Raw genomic sequence first — 16,380 nt, forward strand, 5'->3', positions numbered from 1 at the left:
ACTTGGCATGAACATCAGAGGTGTTGATGTGCGCTGACATCCAGAGCCTCATTATACGACGAAGGCTGCTCCCTCAGCTTCACACAACCCAAGTAGTAAGATCTTCAGTGACAAGTTCTGTGGCTACAACTCCTAATGAATCCCTTGTCGAGGACTGCCTTTTAAAAACAGAGTTAGCTGGATAATCCTGGAGAACTAATCTGCAAACGCGAAGGAGCGACAACCAAACGGGTCTTACCGTTCGGCCTCCAGGCGCATCTCCTCCCGCTTCTGCCTCCTCAGCTCCCGGCGGCGCTCAAAGTCCATTTCCTCCATGATTGTGCCCTGAGGGATGACATCATCAAACACAGACACGTTCATTTAGTCAGTTTCAAGAAGGCTGAGAGGAAAGACGGACGAGAACACATTCATTTCTGCATCCGGAGAGGGCAAAAATACTTGTTCACCAGTCAAACAAAGCCTTACTTTTCTGCTACCTAGTACTGTACTGTATTGAAACGCACGAGGGATGCACAGGAAATGAGGCGTGCATTTTATCCAGGGTTATCGTTACAGCCATATCACAGCTGTATTATGTTTCTGCGAATGCAAACGAATCCAACTGCTGCTGCTTCATATTAAAGGCGCGTGAGAGGCTTTTATTGTGAAGCAGCCACAGGAAACACAATTAATTACATTTGTCCCCGGGGGGTAGCACACCTGTTCATCAAAACTGTCATTTTAAAGGGTGTTTTCATCAGCGTTTCACAAATAAACAAGAATAGTTGAGTAGCTGCTCATTGAGTGTTTGCTGTCGTATCTAACCACTATTAAACGTTCTGTTCGCACGCTTCTTACCAAATCAACTTTGAGGGTAGTCCATCTTTCTAAACACAGTATGTGTAGTGTGTAGCCATGTTCTTATGTATAAAAAGCCTTAGGAGACAACTGCCAGACTGAAAGCCATTGTCACAAACTCTGGTGAAAACCAGAGGATTGAGGAAGAAAATGAATGAAAAAAAAAAGAAGCAGAGATACAGGAGGGAGAAGCCAACACAGGATGTTAACTCAATCAGTTAACAGCAACTCTCACTAAAAATACCCCACTAGGATATGAGACAGTGAGGACCGAGACCACCCAGGATCTGCACAGCCTCCCATCCTGCATCAACCAGCAACATCTTCTATACACAGGAGCAGAGTAAACACACTCGAGCTGCGCACTTGAGGGAAGGAGACAAAAGGTGCGTGACAGTTCACGCAACAAACAGACGGCACGGAGGAAAGTTGCACCGGGGAAAAAACTTTACCCTTTGTGGTTGTACAGCACGAGTAGGAAAGCGTGGCAGAAAATGAGCTGCGTCAAAGTGCAGTGCGACAATTCTGGAGAAACAAAAAGGAAGAACTTCGACTCTCGTACCTTAAATTAGCCTTCAAACAATGTGTTTTCCTTCACACCATACCCGCTTCTCACAATGCTCTCTCCGAACAGACACAGAGCTACAACGTGTAGTAACAGTCTCCCACAGTCCGGCCCCAGCTGACAGAAAAGGCAAATGCATGTTTCCTTCCCCTCCCTGCTAGTTGTCCCTCCCTCCATCCCTCAGTGGCCTCCTTCCTTCTTTCCCCTCAAACTTACCCCCCTCCGTCCTGTCTCTCCTTCTCTCCCTAACTCCACTGCAAACCTTTCCTGTGTTGTTTACCTATATACATGTCAGAGCTTGGCTAAACTCGGTTCTAGGACACGACTCCAGCTTCCTGTGTAAGCAGGTTTTTTCTTTCATCTGCAGTTGCATACAGGAGGGGGTGGCGGGGTCAAAGAGAGCCTACTTTTATACGTGCACATCTGTACATGAGTATGCATGCACACAAGCATGTAGGTGCAACATGACAGCGTTTTGTGGCGCATGCAGTCCCACGGAACACGCCCAAGTGTACACAGGAAACACACAAGACAGGGGAGAAACGTTTAAAGAAACCATGACTCCGAGGGACCCTCCTCACCGCATCTTCTCACCCAGTCTCCTCCCGCCCTGTGAGCCGGTACAGTAAACACAGCCTCGTCTCCACCCCTCCATTACACTGTAAAAGCCTCGGAGCAGGGATATTTTAAACACCGCAGAAATTCACTCTCTATGTTTAGATGCACTCTAAGTGTCATCTGTGAAACGAAGGAGTTTGGAGGGAATCGGCATGTAAGGCTATTCATACGACCAAAATGAAGACGAAATGAGAGCGATAACGAAAACTGACAAGGCCCCCCAAACATCACGGCTCTAATCATATACTTCCTAGAACCAGTGACGCCAAGGAAGACAAAGCTAATAGTAACGCAGGCACGGCAGCATATAAATTCAGAGTTATTATTGCAAATAGTGCGTAATTTATGCAGCTGAGAAGATTGTTAATTGGTGTTTAGTTTTGTAAAAAAACACGTCATTTCCAAGAAAATTTGAATAAAAGTGGTTTGTCAACAAAATGATCAACGAGTGGACCACTTAGACTAGATCTCACATGAATAACAAACCTGAGATCATTATATTTTTCAAGCGGATAAATTATGTATGGATAGGTCTGTTCAATGAAAGCAAGACTGAACGCTGCACAGCCACATTGTCTTGTCTCCACATGGGAGAACACACCAGGCGTACGGCAGAAGAGGAAGCCTGTGGCTTGCAGACAAGGCCCTCAGTAAGACGTAGAAATGCAACTGTTGTGTATATCACTGAAGGGACCACCCACACTTTGCAAAAGCTAACAGAGGCAGAACGAGAGAGAGAGAGAGAGAGAGAGAGAGAGAGAAAGAGAGAGAGAGAGCATTCCATAAAGTTGAGCAACCTGAAGTCACAAGTTTGTGACATTTTCAGACTTTTTTTTAACAAGTTCAGCCTGTCTTGGCCTGTCCACTGTAAAACCTCTTCTTCCTTTCTGCGCTGTATCTGTCCTTTTATTCCACTATTTATCTCGAAAAAACTGCATCCGTCCATCCCGCCCACCCTTTTTGAATTCTGTCTCTCTCTTTTCTGTCCTCCTCCCCCTCTTTCTCTTTCCCCGTCTGCCTCAACCTTCTACAATGGCTATAATGACACATTTACCAGTCAAATTACTACCTGTCGAGACTGCCAGACCCTGGCACAGGACCCAGTGTCTAAGCGCCAACCTCTTAAAACGCCTTAAAAGCCAAGTTGATATTATCCCGACAGCCACTGGGATTACACCACCTTATAAAGCCTCCATCTTCTCACGAAGTCTCGAGTTAAAAGCACCAAAACAATGGGCCCCTATCGGCCAAATGAGGCACGAAGCAGATCAAGCAACAGTCTGGGAGTACGGCTGAAGAATAAGTAAGGGCCAGAAGCGCGTCTATTTTTGGCTTTGGTGAAATGTTCCTGATGCTGGCGTAGCATTCTGCGAGAGGAGAAAACTGCAGCACTTTGGTCAGATTTGTTACTGTGATACTCAGAGCAACTATCCCCTCACAACCTTTAGACAAACACATTAATCTCCACATTATGGCGAAGGAGCTATGCGAGGAATGCTCCTATTTAGCCTCTGATTTTAGCGGAGGGGACTTGAAAGAGCCTCCAAATTACTCATTCACATGCCAGTGACAGACTCCTCCTTTGGATCCCTTTTTGTGTGCAGTGAATGTTTTGCTTGTTGAATAAAGAGAATTAACGTGAAGATAAACAAGTAAAAACTAGCTATGTGCTCGCCAGCTGTGAGCTTGGCAAATAAAAGAACAATGGTGACTTGTTGCAGCTGGTGGTTACGAGGCTTAGTCACAAATTACATACGGTTTCAGGTTTTTGTAAAAAAGTGACATTTATGACAGTTAAAAAAGGAGCTATTTACTAGAATCTAAAACAAGTTGGAACGTGACGACTTTGTAATAAAGTCAAACATTTTCCACGAATCATCAATTCACAAGAAACATGATCCTAAACAAATGTGTGAACGGCTTACAATTGTGAAGAGAAGAATCGACAGCCACGCTAGCAGCTCTTTGAGGCTTTGATTGAAAGCTAATTGCTAACGCCATCAAGCTAACACGCTCGCCATAACAATGCTAGCATGCTAATGTTTCGGAGGTATAATGTTGACCATTTTTACCATGTTATTTTAGCATGTGAGCGTGCTAACATTTGCAAATTAGCACAAGAAAATGCTGTTTTTCTTTGGTGTTAGGGCATAAAAAAAGCATTGGAAATTGAAATGCTGGTTTATATACACTGCATATATATCTCTTTTGATCTTTAAAGTGAAAGAGTAGGGTCATATACCAGTGCTAGTAGAAGCCACAGTCTGCACTTACCATATTTGTCCATATACCCTAAAAGCATTATTGCTGGGTTTATAGAGTAGGGACTTTAAAGCAAACACCGTCACGCTACATGTACTGCTGCTCCCCTCTCGGCCTCCAGAGGACCACACTGCTCTTTGGAGAGAGGAGAGGAGAGGAGAGGAGAGGAGAGGAGAGGAGAAGAGAAGAGAAGAGAGGAGAGGAGAGGAGAGGAGAGGAGAAGAGGAGTTGTGTGTCTAGCAGCTATGGAGTCACAGCTGTGCCGGTGTCCAGGTGAGGAGAGGTATTCCAGGTATCTGGAATGTGAGGGCACAACACTGGCACAAAGCCTGGCCTTTCTATTCTCTGCATCAATGGAAGAAAGAAATGTTGTCCACCTGCGGCAGTATGTCGGAGAATTCATGAATCACTTCTACTCTTTTACCAGCCACATGCCATTTGGGTTTTCAGAAATTATTTCAATTGGTTCAAATGCTAAGTGACTGTTGAAAAATGAAAGCCGATTACATAAAAAAAAAAAAAAAAGTCCAATATTATAGAGATAATAGTGAATAGGCTATGAATAAAGGGATATCACAGAGGATATGGCCCCTAAACTGTGAGAAAAGAGCAGCAGGATTTAAGTATTTTGACACCAGCTGTCTTCATCAATCACCATTTAGTCAGCCATAATACGATTTAAAGGCTTCTATTCAAAAGTTGAAGAAGATGAAAATACAATTGTCTCCTCATTCTGACACATTTGAGGCCTTTATTGTGACAGCCTCTCTTTAACGTGAGTACGTTCAGTGGTTTTTGCATTTCCTGCCTCATAAAACGCTTGCAAAGCTGATTTATTCATTTTGCATTATTAGCATTCACATTGTCGAGCTCGCAGTTTTCTTATTCTCTGCTTTTGCTGCTGTATTGCTCCGTATTGTACCACAGCACCACTAGTGGTCATCATATTGTTATTACAGTTTATTCCACCAAAAGAACAACCATAAAGGACATAGTTTTGCACTAAAGCACATAATTAAACAACACAGACTTTGAGACTTTCCAAGTGCGAGTACGCAGGAGTTAACGGACGCTGTGGGAATTTAACGATTAACACTGACACGCCCTAGCTATTGGACGACCTACTGTAAACGATCTATTCATGGAAGACGTTTATTGGATGATTTTTGGATGCTTACTTGACAGGAGATGAACACACTTGCACTTAAACCAGGGAGGTCTATTGGTTTGGTCTCAGCTAAGATATACTGGTAAGTATTTTGGCAAAGTAAGAATGAACATTTTATGCTTGTTTTATCACACAGATAAAGCGTCTGCAGTAAACCAGGGAGGAGGAGAGAAATAAAGAGAGAGAGACACTGCATGCCTGTAGGTAGTGCACACTAACAGCTGTTTTGGCTAAGGCTCTGGGGACAGTTTGACTTGGGTAAATCTAACGTTTTCTGCAGGGGTAAGGAGTCTCCTGAGATTAGGCTGACGGGGCGGTTAAAATATGTTCAGCCTGCGTGTGAGGGTGTGTGCATCACGATAAACGGTATTTAACAAACGTGATTTACATTCATAAATGAGTTTTGTGTGTATTTATGTAAATATGTGCGTGGAAAGTTCAGGAACGAAGCGCATAAGAATACTTGCATGCTTTTTGTTGTCTTCTTTTTTTGCGTCCACTTTAAATGCGTGCGAGAATGTTAGTGTCTATTATGACAAGTGTGATACTGAAAATACATGCAGCCACTGCAGCCGCAGTATGTGTGCGTTTATGGAGCCGTACATGTGTGTGTACACGTGTGATATCCATCACCGCCTACAGTGCCGTGTTTGGAAAGCTGGCCGTGTGGTTGCGGTTCCCCGCGCTGTGCGTCTCCCCTCACACGTCCAGGCCTCGGCAGCATTAACGCGTTCACAGTCCCAGGATGCAAAGCGGCTGTGGACGAGGGTTCATAAATTCACAGGAGGTTTTGGGTGCATCGAGGCCAAGAATGTCTCTCTTTCTCCACTCGTCCTTTTCTCGGCTTCAATGTAGAATCTGTCTCTCTGCCTGCTTTCTGAGCGATACATTGGCGGGTTGGCAATAGCCACTGTTACTGTGTATCTGACATTTTGAATAACTGTTTGAACTTTGGAAATGATTAAATGTTCAATCACCACTGGTGGAAAAATCTTGGAGAAAGCTGTTTGCAAACTTACATTAGCTCATCATGATAGCGCGTAACGGTGACTCGTCTCTCAAGTAAGGCAGCCATGGAATTTTTTTTGTTTTTAACCATGTGTTTGCTCTAATTTGTGACGTCAGAAAAGTGACAACTCTTGCATGTAACACAAATGCAGTACAGGAATGCCTAGAGATATGTACGTGGTAATTTTAAGACGGCTTTTATCAAACTTTCACACGTTTTAGAGGCTGAGTCTTATTTTATTTTGTTATTACAAATTCATCATGTTTTGTTTATACTTGTTGATACTATTAATAATCACTTAACTTAGCTGCTAGTATTTAGGTGTTACTTTAAAATGTCCCACTCAGTACATATCTATATATAAAGAATCCTTAACAATACTGTTTGTGTTTTATATGTTAATGTGAATAAATAGAATACGCCGATATGTTGTTAATGTAGTTTTTTCTCTCTCTAATATAAATATCCAACCTCAAAAAACCTTATCAGTCGCCTGTTTCTTTAACTCTCACTCTTTTTCTCACTGTCTCACTATCTCCTCTTGGACCACAATGCAGCAGCTTAGCCAACAGCTGCGGACTCTGTGTTCAGCTCCAATATGAGATATGAGAAGACTTGGAGTTGGCTATGAATTAAGTTAAGTAATTGGTTTATCCATGTCCATGCAGCCAAGCTTCTTTCTGCATTTGTCTGTGTCTGCATTTCATGCCACAGTGTGAATATCAACCACAATAGCTTATGTTGTCAGAGCCGAAGTCTTCGGCTGCGACTATATATTTTAGGCAACCTAAGAGGAGGCCAACTGCATCAGACCTCGGCTCAATCTCAATACCATCTGCTTTCCACTCGCACTCTATCTCCTCCAAGACAATTTTTTTTTTTGAAAGTGTGGCTTCGGCTCGAATGAGGAAAAAAATTCCCTGAGCATGAGCAGACGGTGTTCATAGGCGAACCTGAGAAGCTAGTGCCACTGTGGCAAGTGAAATGCGGCCGGGTAACGTACTGATGGTTTTGAGCGTTTGGGGGAGGGGCAAGAAACGGGCCAGACGTTGCCGAATGCCTCGGATACGTTGTCATGAGGGACCTTACATGTGCCGATGAGACACAAGCCCTCAAATCTCCTCCCCCATATCCTCTGTGCTGACTTTTGCTTTTCAGATAGAAGACGATCCAGCGAGGGGAAATTTTTTTTCTCACCAGCGTAGTTTAAGATGTAAAGTTTCCATTTGGTGAAAAGTGAGGAGACTCCTGCATTCCCAGACAATGGTTCACATTCCATAACACCTCTCCGTGCCCTGTGAATCATACACACCGAGACAGACTGAGTGAGGTTATCTTTTCTCTTACACACACACACACCCACACACAGCCAAGAAAATCTCAATGGAATACCTTGGATGCATTATCTCTTAAAGGGGGGTAACAGGCTACACTGAACACGGCTGGAATTAATCAACCACCGGATTTATATATTCGTGACTAAATCCGCAACAATCGAAACCAAATGAATAATTTTTTTGTAAAGGTTCTATAAATGATAACTTGGGACTTATTTTTGTAGTTTAGAACATCGTTGTTATTGGAATAATATTGCACCACCAAGTGAAATGCACATGTACATGGTTTCACTTTGAAGACCATATTCTGGTTCAACTTTGACCCACCGTACTTGCCATAGTTGTGCATGTGCAGCTTCCCTGTGCAATGGGAGATTTTTTTTGCAACATTTTGGCAGTGCTTTCAGATTTGGCTCCAAATAAAGTGGTTTAGATCATCTGGCGGGACTCTTGGTATGTTTACAACCAGTCTGATCTATTGTTGTAGTGATGACTCCATGTTCCCAGATCTCAGTAATTACTTATCACAGCCAATAACAATTATGACTGAAACTACAAAAAGAAAGACCCTAAAAACTGTAATTATCCTTTTAAGTACTGTGTAGGTCATATTGAACCCTCGACAACCATAGAAACGATATGCACATTGTGAAGGGCCGTATAAAGACCTATTGCCCTATATAAGATGTTTGGTATCTGATAGCGTGAATGTTGCATTGCCTATTTTTAAGAGAAACATTTTGGTCAGTACCTTCTCAGATAAGCATTTTGTGTAATGCTCATGATAATAAATACTATTTGCTTTAGTTATCTTTCGAACTGACACATCTTTTTGGGAGAGGACGCTGTAGTTTGATACTTTCTAAACTCTTGTGTTGCCTGAGTTAAACCAATAACTCTCAAAGTAGCATTCTTGAATTGTGCGTTTGATTTTCCACTGTCAGCAAGATAACCTCGCTAAACTTTGAGCACACTGTCGTCTGTTGTATATACTTAGACTATGACTCACTGTTCTTTTAATATTTTCTCCTCTCATGGTCACACATGGATGGGAGTTTCGTGCAGCTCATCACAATTTAGGCTGCATTAGATCTGAAGGTATTATGACCTTTCCCGTCTCTTGAGAGACAGCTAAAAACACCTGAGCCTCACCAGCCGGCGTTCCCCTTTCAGATTGAGAGTATGTTTATGTGTCTTTAAACCTCACGCCTGAAGCTAAGTCACACTTAAATTGAAATAAAAACATTACCCCCACCATGCCATATCCATCATCTGAGTCTCACAGCTTTCCGACAGAAGGTTTTAGCACACAGATGCGTCATTTAAACTGCAAACACATGATCTTTATTCTCATTTAGGAGGAGATCTAAATCCAGCTTCAGCAGGTTTCAAAAATCTTATTTGAAGCTCTTAAAAGTGAACCACTGAAATGAGATAAATTCTTATTTGTCAGCTGCTGATACAATTTACCAAATTAAATAGCTGTCCAAGACGAGTGGATGTCGCAGTTGGCAGAAAAAGAAGGGTTATAAAACACTGTCTTGCTTTTTAAAAGTTTGGTTTTAAGACAGACATTTGCATTAAAAGTTGGATTCTTGCTGCCCAAATCATAAATCATACTGTAAAAAGGCAACTTCTTTGTGAAGCAGCAGCAAGAGCCAGCACAGCTCCTCTCTATTCTTTGACTTTTAAAAGGCTTGTGTCGCTTTTAGAAGTGCACTTTGAGATGCTACACCCACAAACAGACAGAATTGGGAGAGAAAGCATTCCAAAAAGTACAAATCCCACACAAAATAGGGATGTTTGTACGGCATCAAAAGGCTACTGCTCCCTGGCCATGCTCCACATGACCAAATATGGAAAGAAAAAATGCTGCCTTTTCCCGTAACCAAACTGGGGGAAAAAAAAGAAAAAAAAAGGGGGGGGGGGGGGAGGTTCTCTTGCATGCTGTGTGCACAGCGAGATAGAGCTCTCACACTCACTACACAGTGGCCACAGAGTTGGCTCCCTCTCAAAACAGCATGACTGATGGTGATGCAGGACCTGCCGCGACATCTCAGCGAACACTGCAGGGCACTCGCACACAAACACGCAACACCTGCACGACTCAGGAGCCGCGAGAGAGTGTGGCACACCGATCCTTTCACTGCGCTGACATTTCATTTCTTGTGTGTGTAAAACACACAAAAGCTTTCTTCACTTTCGCATACAAGCGGAGTCTCAGCAGAGCACTTCGATTGGAACATTCCTCTCGGTGAAAAAGAGCGGTCTGAAACGCCACAGTCCTAGCTTAAGTTAGAGAGTTTGTTTATCTGCCCCCCTTCTCTGCTATAGTGAGCAGCTTTGACATTCTCCTGCCATTGCGAAAAAAACCTCTATGTGGGTATTTCTTTTTGCAAGAACCTTATCAAATTATTATGATGTTTTGAACTGCCAGCAACCGACGGAAAAGAGGGAGATGAAAAATAAAAGAGCCCAAAGCAACAAATAAAAGGGACTTGTACTTCAACACATCACAAAAACGTTGTATTCCATCTTCAAGGAAGAGGTCAACATTTTGGGAAATCTGTATGTTCGCCTATCTTAAGTGATACCGCTCTCAGTTGCGAGTATAGAAGTGCTAATGCTAGTTAATGATGTGCTTAAGTACTCTGTTTATGTTAGCTCCCTCCGACCTCTGCGGGTAACGAGTATCGCTATTACACATAGTTCAACCAGTATCAGCTCGAAATCCAAAATGAATGAAGAAAATCTGACAGTTCCATAAAAGTCAGTGGAGCGGAGTCGGTCAGATGTCGGACCCTCATCAGAGCTGGCCGATGCCACGCTATGATTGGCCGGTCTGTGTTCAAGGGCAGGACTTTTTGTTTGCTTAGTTTGTACAAAACACAACATTAAAAACATATGGCTTTACACAGATTAGTGCTACTCTTTCTCCCTGCTACCAGTCTTTGTGCTAAACTAAGCCAATCGCCTGTGAATCTCCCAAAAGAGAAACAATCTGTTGATTCATGGGAGAAAAGTTGATTGAAAAATTGATGACTGAAATATCTCCTTTTAGAGCAACATTCCTCTTTAAAATGAACATCCTTTGTTTTGCTGCCCAGCAATGAACACAGTGATAAACAAGCCAATCCGGCTATTTCTTCTCCTGTATTCTCAGGTTTCAGGTGGTTTTCGCTTTCAGCACTGCAGCACTCTTATATAAGCATCTCCTCTAAGAAATACATCAGCTATTCTGGTGCAAATAGCCAGCATGTCAAATAACTTCAATAAATATGCACCCCTGCACTTGACATGCGATATTAACAGTCTGTTGTGTAATTCCACAAGGACATTACAGTCAAAACCTTCATCTTTTTCTCACTCGGAACCAAATGTGATATCTGAACATATGTGCGATAAAAGGTCAATACTGTATAAAAAACACACTTATAATATGATCAGACAAACCAGGACTAATGACTAAATGCATGCAAGTTTTCCAAATAATCTTGCTGTCATAACAAAGCAGAGTTATGATGAATACACAAGGACAACATCATCAAGTCTCTCAGTGCCGTAGGGCGCCCTGTGACTTGAGTCTATTAAATAGGACTGTAAATAAATAATGACAGACAGACGCTGTATGAAGCCAATGACAAAGGAGGTGATGGTAAACTCAATGAACTGAAACCCCGCCCTCATCTTAACTGGTCCAAATTGCCGCAAATTCGCCGAGCGCTCCCTTGAGCCCCGAGCAATACACCCACCAAGTGTGAAATAAATCGGATGAATGGCTCTTGAGATAAACAAAAGGAACAACAGACAGAGATTCCTAGATTTATAGTTCGATGCGCACAAGAACATGTGAGTCACATGACTTTCCTTCTCTTTGTGTCCATTTATAAAAAGGAAAAGCAGCCTCCTCTCGTTCCTTGAGGACAGCCCGCCTTGACACCTGCCGTCTGTCACAGCATATGAGGCTGGGGAAGGAGTCTGTGTCTCCTCAACGGCACATTAATCTGCTACTAGTGAGCTGACCAGGGAGACTAGTGGAACCAGAGAGCTGATATATGGCGGGCTTTAAGTCTAAGCACTGCTACTGCCGATGCTGCAGCGAGAGAACAGTTTATCCAGCTGATGGCAATAAAGCAGAATCGAACGGAAAAGGATAAATACAGGGCAGAAATGACCTCTACTGTGCTTCAAATCTGTGCTTTCTTACAGGTCTGCGAGCAAAAGTTCAGCTCTTGTAACCAGAAACTGAAAGATCACAGTTTCAATCGCCACAAAAAGCCAGTGTGTCTGGCTATAAGATCCCCCAGGCAAGAGCCTGAACTTGTACTTTTTTTTAATAAGTGTAAGTCACTCGAGATATACACCGAAGCTCAATGACTGAAATATAAAAGTATATGTGATTAGCATGATCCACAGCAGCCCACAGCCTCTGGTATACGGGCAATAACATGACATGCTGGAAACATTAAGTAGAACATAAAAATGTATTTCTCATAAAGCTTGAGAGGTTCCCGATGTGTTTCTCGAAGGCAAAACATGGAAAGAAAATGGATCTGCTGAACATTTGTGACACGCTTCCTATAAAAGCCACGTTTCTGTCGTGGTGGACGTGTGGCTCTCCGTGGCCGGAGAGAAATTACACTTTGGTGAAAGAGGGAGAGAGAGCCGGAGGGATGAAACAGGGGAATATAAACGGCAGAGTGATTTATGTGGCTGGCTACAACCACAGAAAGAAAGACTGTCTTCCAATCATACCTTACATGGAAACATACATGAGGTTAGAGTGAGGCTGTAGAGCATGATGCAATGCCCCCACATACCGAGTGTCTGCTGAAAACACGACAACTGGCACAACTTTGCCTTTTTTGCGCACGCATCCCAGGAAAACAAAAAGGAAGTCACTTTTGCGGAAGACATATTTATTTAAATCTCTCCAAAAATGTCATAAATCTTTATCTCTTTGCCTTGTTTTAACACACAAGTCAGTAAATCACAGCAGTGGAATGCCAATTTTTTTGAAGTGTGCAGCGAAGCTTTTCAAGGGTATTACATGACAAGGTATTTTTCAAAATAAGGGGCTGCATTCCTGGAGAGAGATAGGAGGAGATTAAGGAGCGGGTAGGGTTGTGGGTGGGGTGGCGGGCGGGCGAGCAAGATGACCTGACCGGAGTTGCTCTATTACTCACAGTGGATGTGGAGAGGTGGAGTAATCCCCTGACAGTGCTTTCAGTTCAGTCTCTATGGTGGAAAACGGAGGGTTTCTTTAGGGAACACACAGACAAGAAACTTGTAAAATAGACACAAGGCAGAAAAAAGGGATGACAATAGAGAACCTTTCAGACAAAAGATGTTCGGTTTCCTCTCTCTCTCTCCCTCCCTCCCTCTCTCCCTCTCTCTCCCTCCCCCCCAGGCGGCCCTGACATGCTCTCTGAGAGTTGATGCGGGGCAAAGCCATTTAATAGTGGATGAGCTTGGACTCCTTTCGCCAGGTGTGTGATGTCTCTGATCAGTATCCTCAGCAGCTGATACATGTGCTCCAGTTGCCATGACACTGACCAAGGGGAGGAATTTGGGTGTTTTTTAACAGTAAGACACATCCAACAGGTTCAAGTTACATTGCACACCTAACATCTCTCACTGTTGGGCTTAAAAGTGTTCAAACAAACAGTTACATTGACATTCTGTGTAAGGGCCGTGAGCATCCTTTGGAAGCTTTAAGGATGCTTAAATAGCGAGGTATTTACACGTCCAGCTGAGATGAACGCATTCATTTGGAGTCATGTGTCGAGCAAACCTGGCAAATGCAACTCCAATATTTGCTGTTCTTTGAGCTCGGTTTCGGTCTCAACCAATTGCTAAATGTTATCTGTCTCTTTGCAGTTTGGTGCTGGGCAGGTAACCAAAACAAAGCCAGCTGCTCGGACCCAAAAACTAAGCTGAGGAATGGGACTGAACCCAAACACTGAACTTGCATGCTGTAAAAACGGTTCGTAGAGCTGAGGGGAACTGCTAACACACAGTCATGTGATCCCTTCTGCAGACAAATATATTCACACGTTCAGCTCTGGTGCCTTGCAAACATGTTCAAAGCATTTCCTTTCTGATACAACATTTTCTGAAGTGATTTCTATCATTCAAATTGGTAAACTTCCTCAAATCGGATCGCATTCTTTAAATCCCTTGCTTTTTGCGCATTGCTACAGTTTTCTTGGCTTGTTACTATCTACAATTATTGATCTGAGGAATGGCGTGAAACCTTTGCATCTTGTTTTTCTGCACCGCACACTTGCATTAATCTACCACGCTCTACAGTCAGCAGGAATTGGTTTTGCATTGCATAAATATCAAAAAGTTCAATAGTACTTTTAGGTCCATCTAAGAGATTCAATTCAATATCTCAGGAATTTTCCAGTAATACTTCTCTCTTAATGTAAGCTGGCACATATCGACTGTGCACCGAGCACAGGGGAGAAAACACTGTAGTTATAGGAAGAAGTACAGTAATAGAAAAGGGTGAAGCATAGCTCTCGACAAAGGACTGCAGGAGTCAGCACAAAATTCAGTTGAGTAAACCAGTCCTAATCCCAGTCCACCTACACTGGTTGACAGAAATGATGCTAGGAACTATAAACGTGGAGCACATTCTCCGAGATGAAAATGAAATCCCAATAGATCTCGTACCCCTGTGGAAAATGTGGTATTTCTTTCAATCTTTCAGCGGTCTGCAGTATCAAGTTTTGCAGCATTAAAGCATTAGCATTGCTTTTGACTCAGCGGATGCACATTCTCTAAGTGACAGAGAGCTCACCTCTCCTTCCAAAAAATACATTCCACCCTCCCCATACCTCAGATCCTTTCTTTCAGGGCTCTACAGGGCTAACGCTCACTAGCTTTACTAGATCTGTGCGTGGCTGTGCTGGCTTTTATTATTAGTGTGGCAGCCAGCCAGCTTGGATGGGTACACGTCTACTGCCCCCGCCTTTGAGGTGAAAGGCCCGAGCCGGGGTCTTTAATCTGTAGGTATCGAGTCGGTAATTCTCTCTGCAGGTGTGTTTGTACTGTGTTCATTGTTTCTGTCAGTCGAGAGGCCAAAGTGGCCACCAGTGCAAACACGAGAGATCTTCACATTCACAGTGCCAGAGCAGCTATTGTCAGCAGAGCGTCTTGTACTGTGTCCTTCAGGAGAGTTACCCCCCTGTCTGGCTCTATTTCTTCTCTTTCTGTGGTTATGTGACTTTGGGATCCATTGCCAGAAATTCCAGGAAACCCTAGAGCTTCATGAGACATAACAAAGCTCTCTCTCTTCCTCTGTCTTTGTCTCTCTCATTGAAGATTACACTATGTTTCTCCGTCTGCCTTTTGCAGGGCTGGGAGCTTTGCAGTTTATTCGCCCTGGGAGCTAAAAGTAATTTTATTCAGTGGCTTATTGACTTATATCATACCATTTTAAATGGTGGAGTTTCGTACTTTTAATGCCTGTGCTAATTCCAGACCACAGACTTTTTAGACCATGCAAGACGCAATCATTGAACGCCATTAGCATGATGTGGCATTTACCACTAAATTGAGGATAAAATTCAGCTTTAGAGGTTAATATATGTGGGGTACTTAAGCCTCGTAATTCCTAAATTTATTAGAATAACACATATCTCAGACAACCATGAAATTGTAAATAATTGAGCGGTGCTCTTAGGAGTCTTCTCTGGTTGCTCCGTTGAAGTTGCTTCAAGCTTTTTTTAGCTGATGGCAAAACTGCAAATGAGATTTGGTTCACAAAGCAGAGCTAAATAGGAATACATCAAAAACCACAGGCGTCGTCCCCCGGGTTCTAATCGGTCCATGGGGGGGGATTCACCCATCTCCTCGCGTTAGAAATCAGTCTCCTCCATCTGGATTACCTCTGCTCTCAAACACATAGATGCATGTCTGCTGAACCCCCTCACACATACACACACACGCACACACACACACACACACACACACACACACACACACACACACACACACACACACACACACACACACACACACACACACACACACCTACAGACGTACCTATTCACCCTCACCCACCACCCACCTTGTGTTTATGTTCGGAGCTTGAGTGACTGGTATTTCATTTCGGCCTGCCCGGAGCCCTTTTGCACAGTTTGGCTTGGCCGGTGTAACATTACTGGTCATTAAGTCTAACCTGAACTAATAGGAGCCCATTTTCCAAGGTGGTCTCCCAGGTGGCTGTCACAGAATTGAGTGGCACTGCGGGGCTCGACTCCGGCACACTGAGTCTCATGAAAAATCTGCCGGGACGCAAGCCAGACTCCGTCATACACGGGACGCAGACTCTTTGATAACAAGAAGCCATTGTTCTAGGGAGGCGTCTGGGTGTTTTGTTTCTCATTAAGGCAAGTTTAATGAGGCCAGCCAGCATGGGCACCCCATCCCTCTGATGCACTAGACCACATTTTAACCTTCTTCAACATTTAATCCAGTGAACCATCCACAAGCCACCTAAAACCATTTGCTCAAACCATATTCTTTCATAATCATCCCAAACACCTATTGACGCCTTTATGATTCAAAGCAA

General features: G+C 43.3%; 1 protein-coding gene across 8 annotated transcripts in view; it reads right to left on the reverse strand.

Annotated features, from left to right (window-relative positions):
• cald1a (caldesmon 1a) overlaps positions 1 to 16,380 on the reverse strand; it is a 50,729-nt gene that overhangs the window by 26,033 nt on the left and 8,316 nt on the right. For 6 of the 8 annotated variants that reach the window (XR_013771221.1, XM_079236305.1, XM_079236306.1 and 3 more), the window contains exons 1-2: positions 12,983 to 13,007; positions 239 to 324 (exon numbers count right to left, since the gene is read on the reverse strand). Coding sequence is in view for 7 of the 8 variants with exons in the window: in XM_079236305.1 (XP_079092431.1) it covers positions 239 to 315 (77 nt within the window). In the remaining variant the exon portion in view is untranslated. Of the gene's footprint in view, positions 1 to 238; positions 325 to 7,656; positions 7,744 to 12,982; positions 13,008 to 16,380 lie in introns of those variants that run through there. The other 2 variants (XM_079236302.1, XM_079236301.1) reach the window with 2 other exon arrangements.

The sequence above is a fragment of the Taurulus bubalis genome (genome assembly GCF_910589615.1).
Source record: "Taurulus bubalis genome assembly, chromosome: 20".
NCBI classification, from domain to species: Eukaryota; Metazoa; Chordata; class Actinopteri; order Perciformes; family Cottidae; genus Taurulus; species Taurulus bubalis.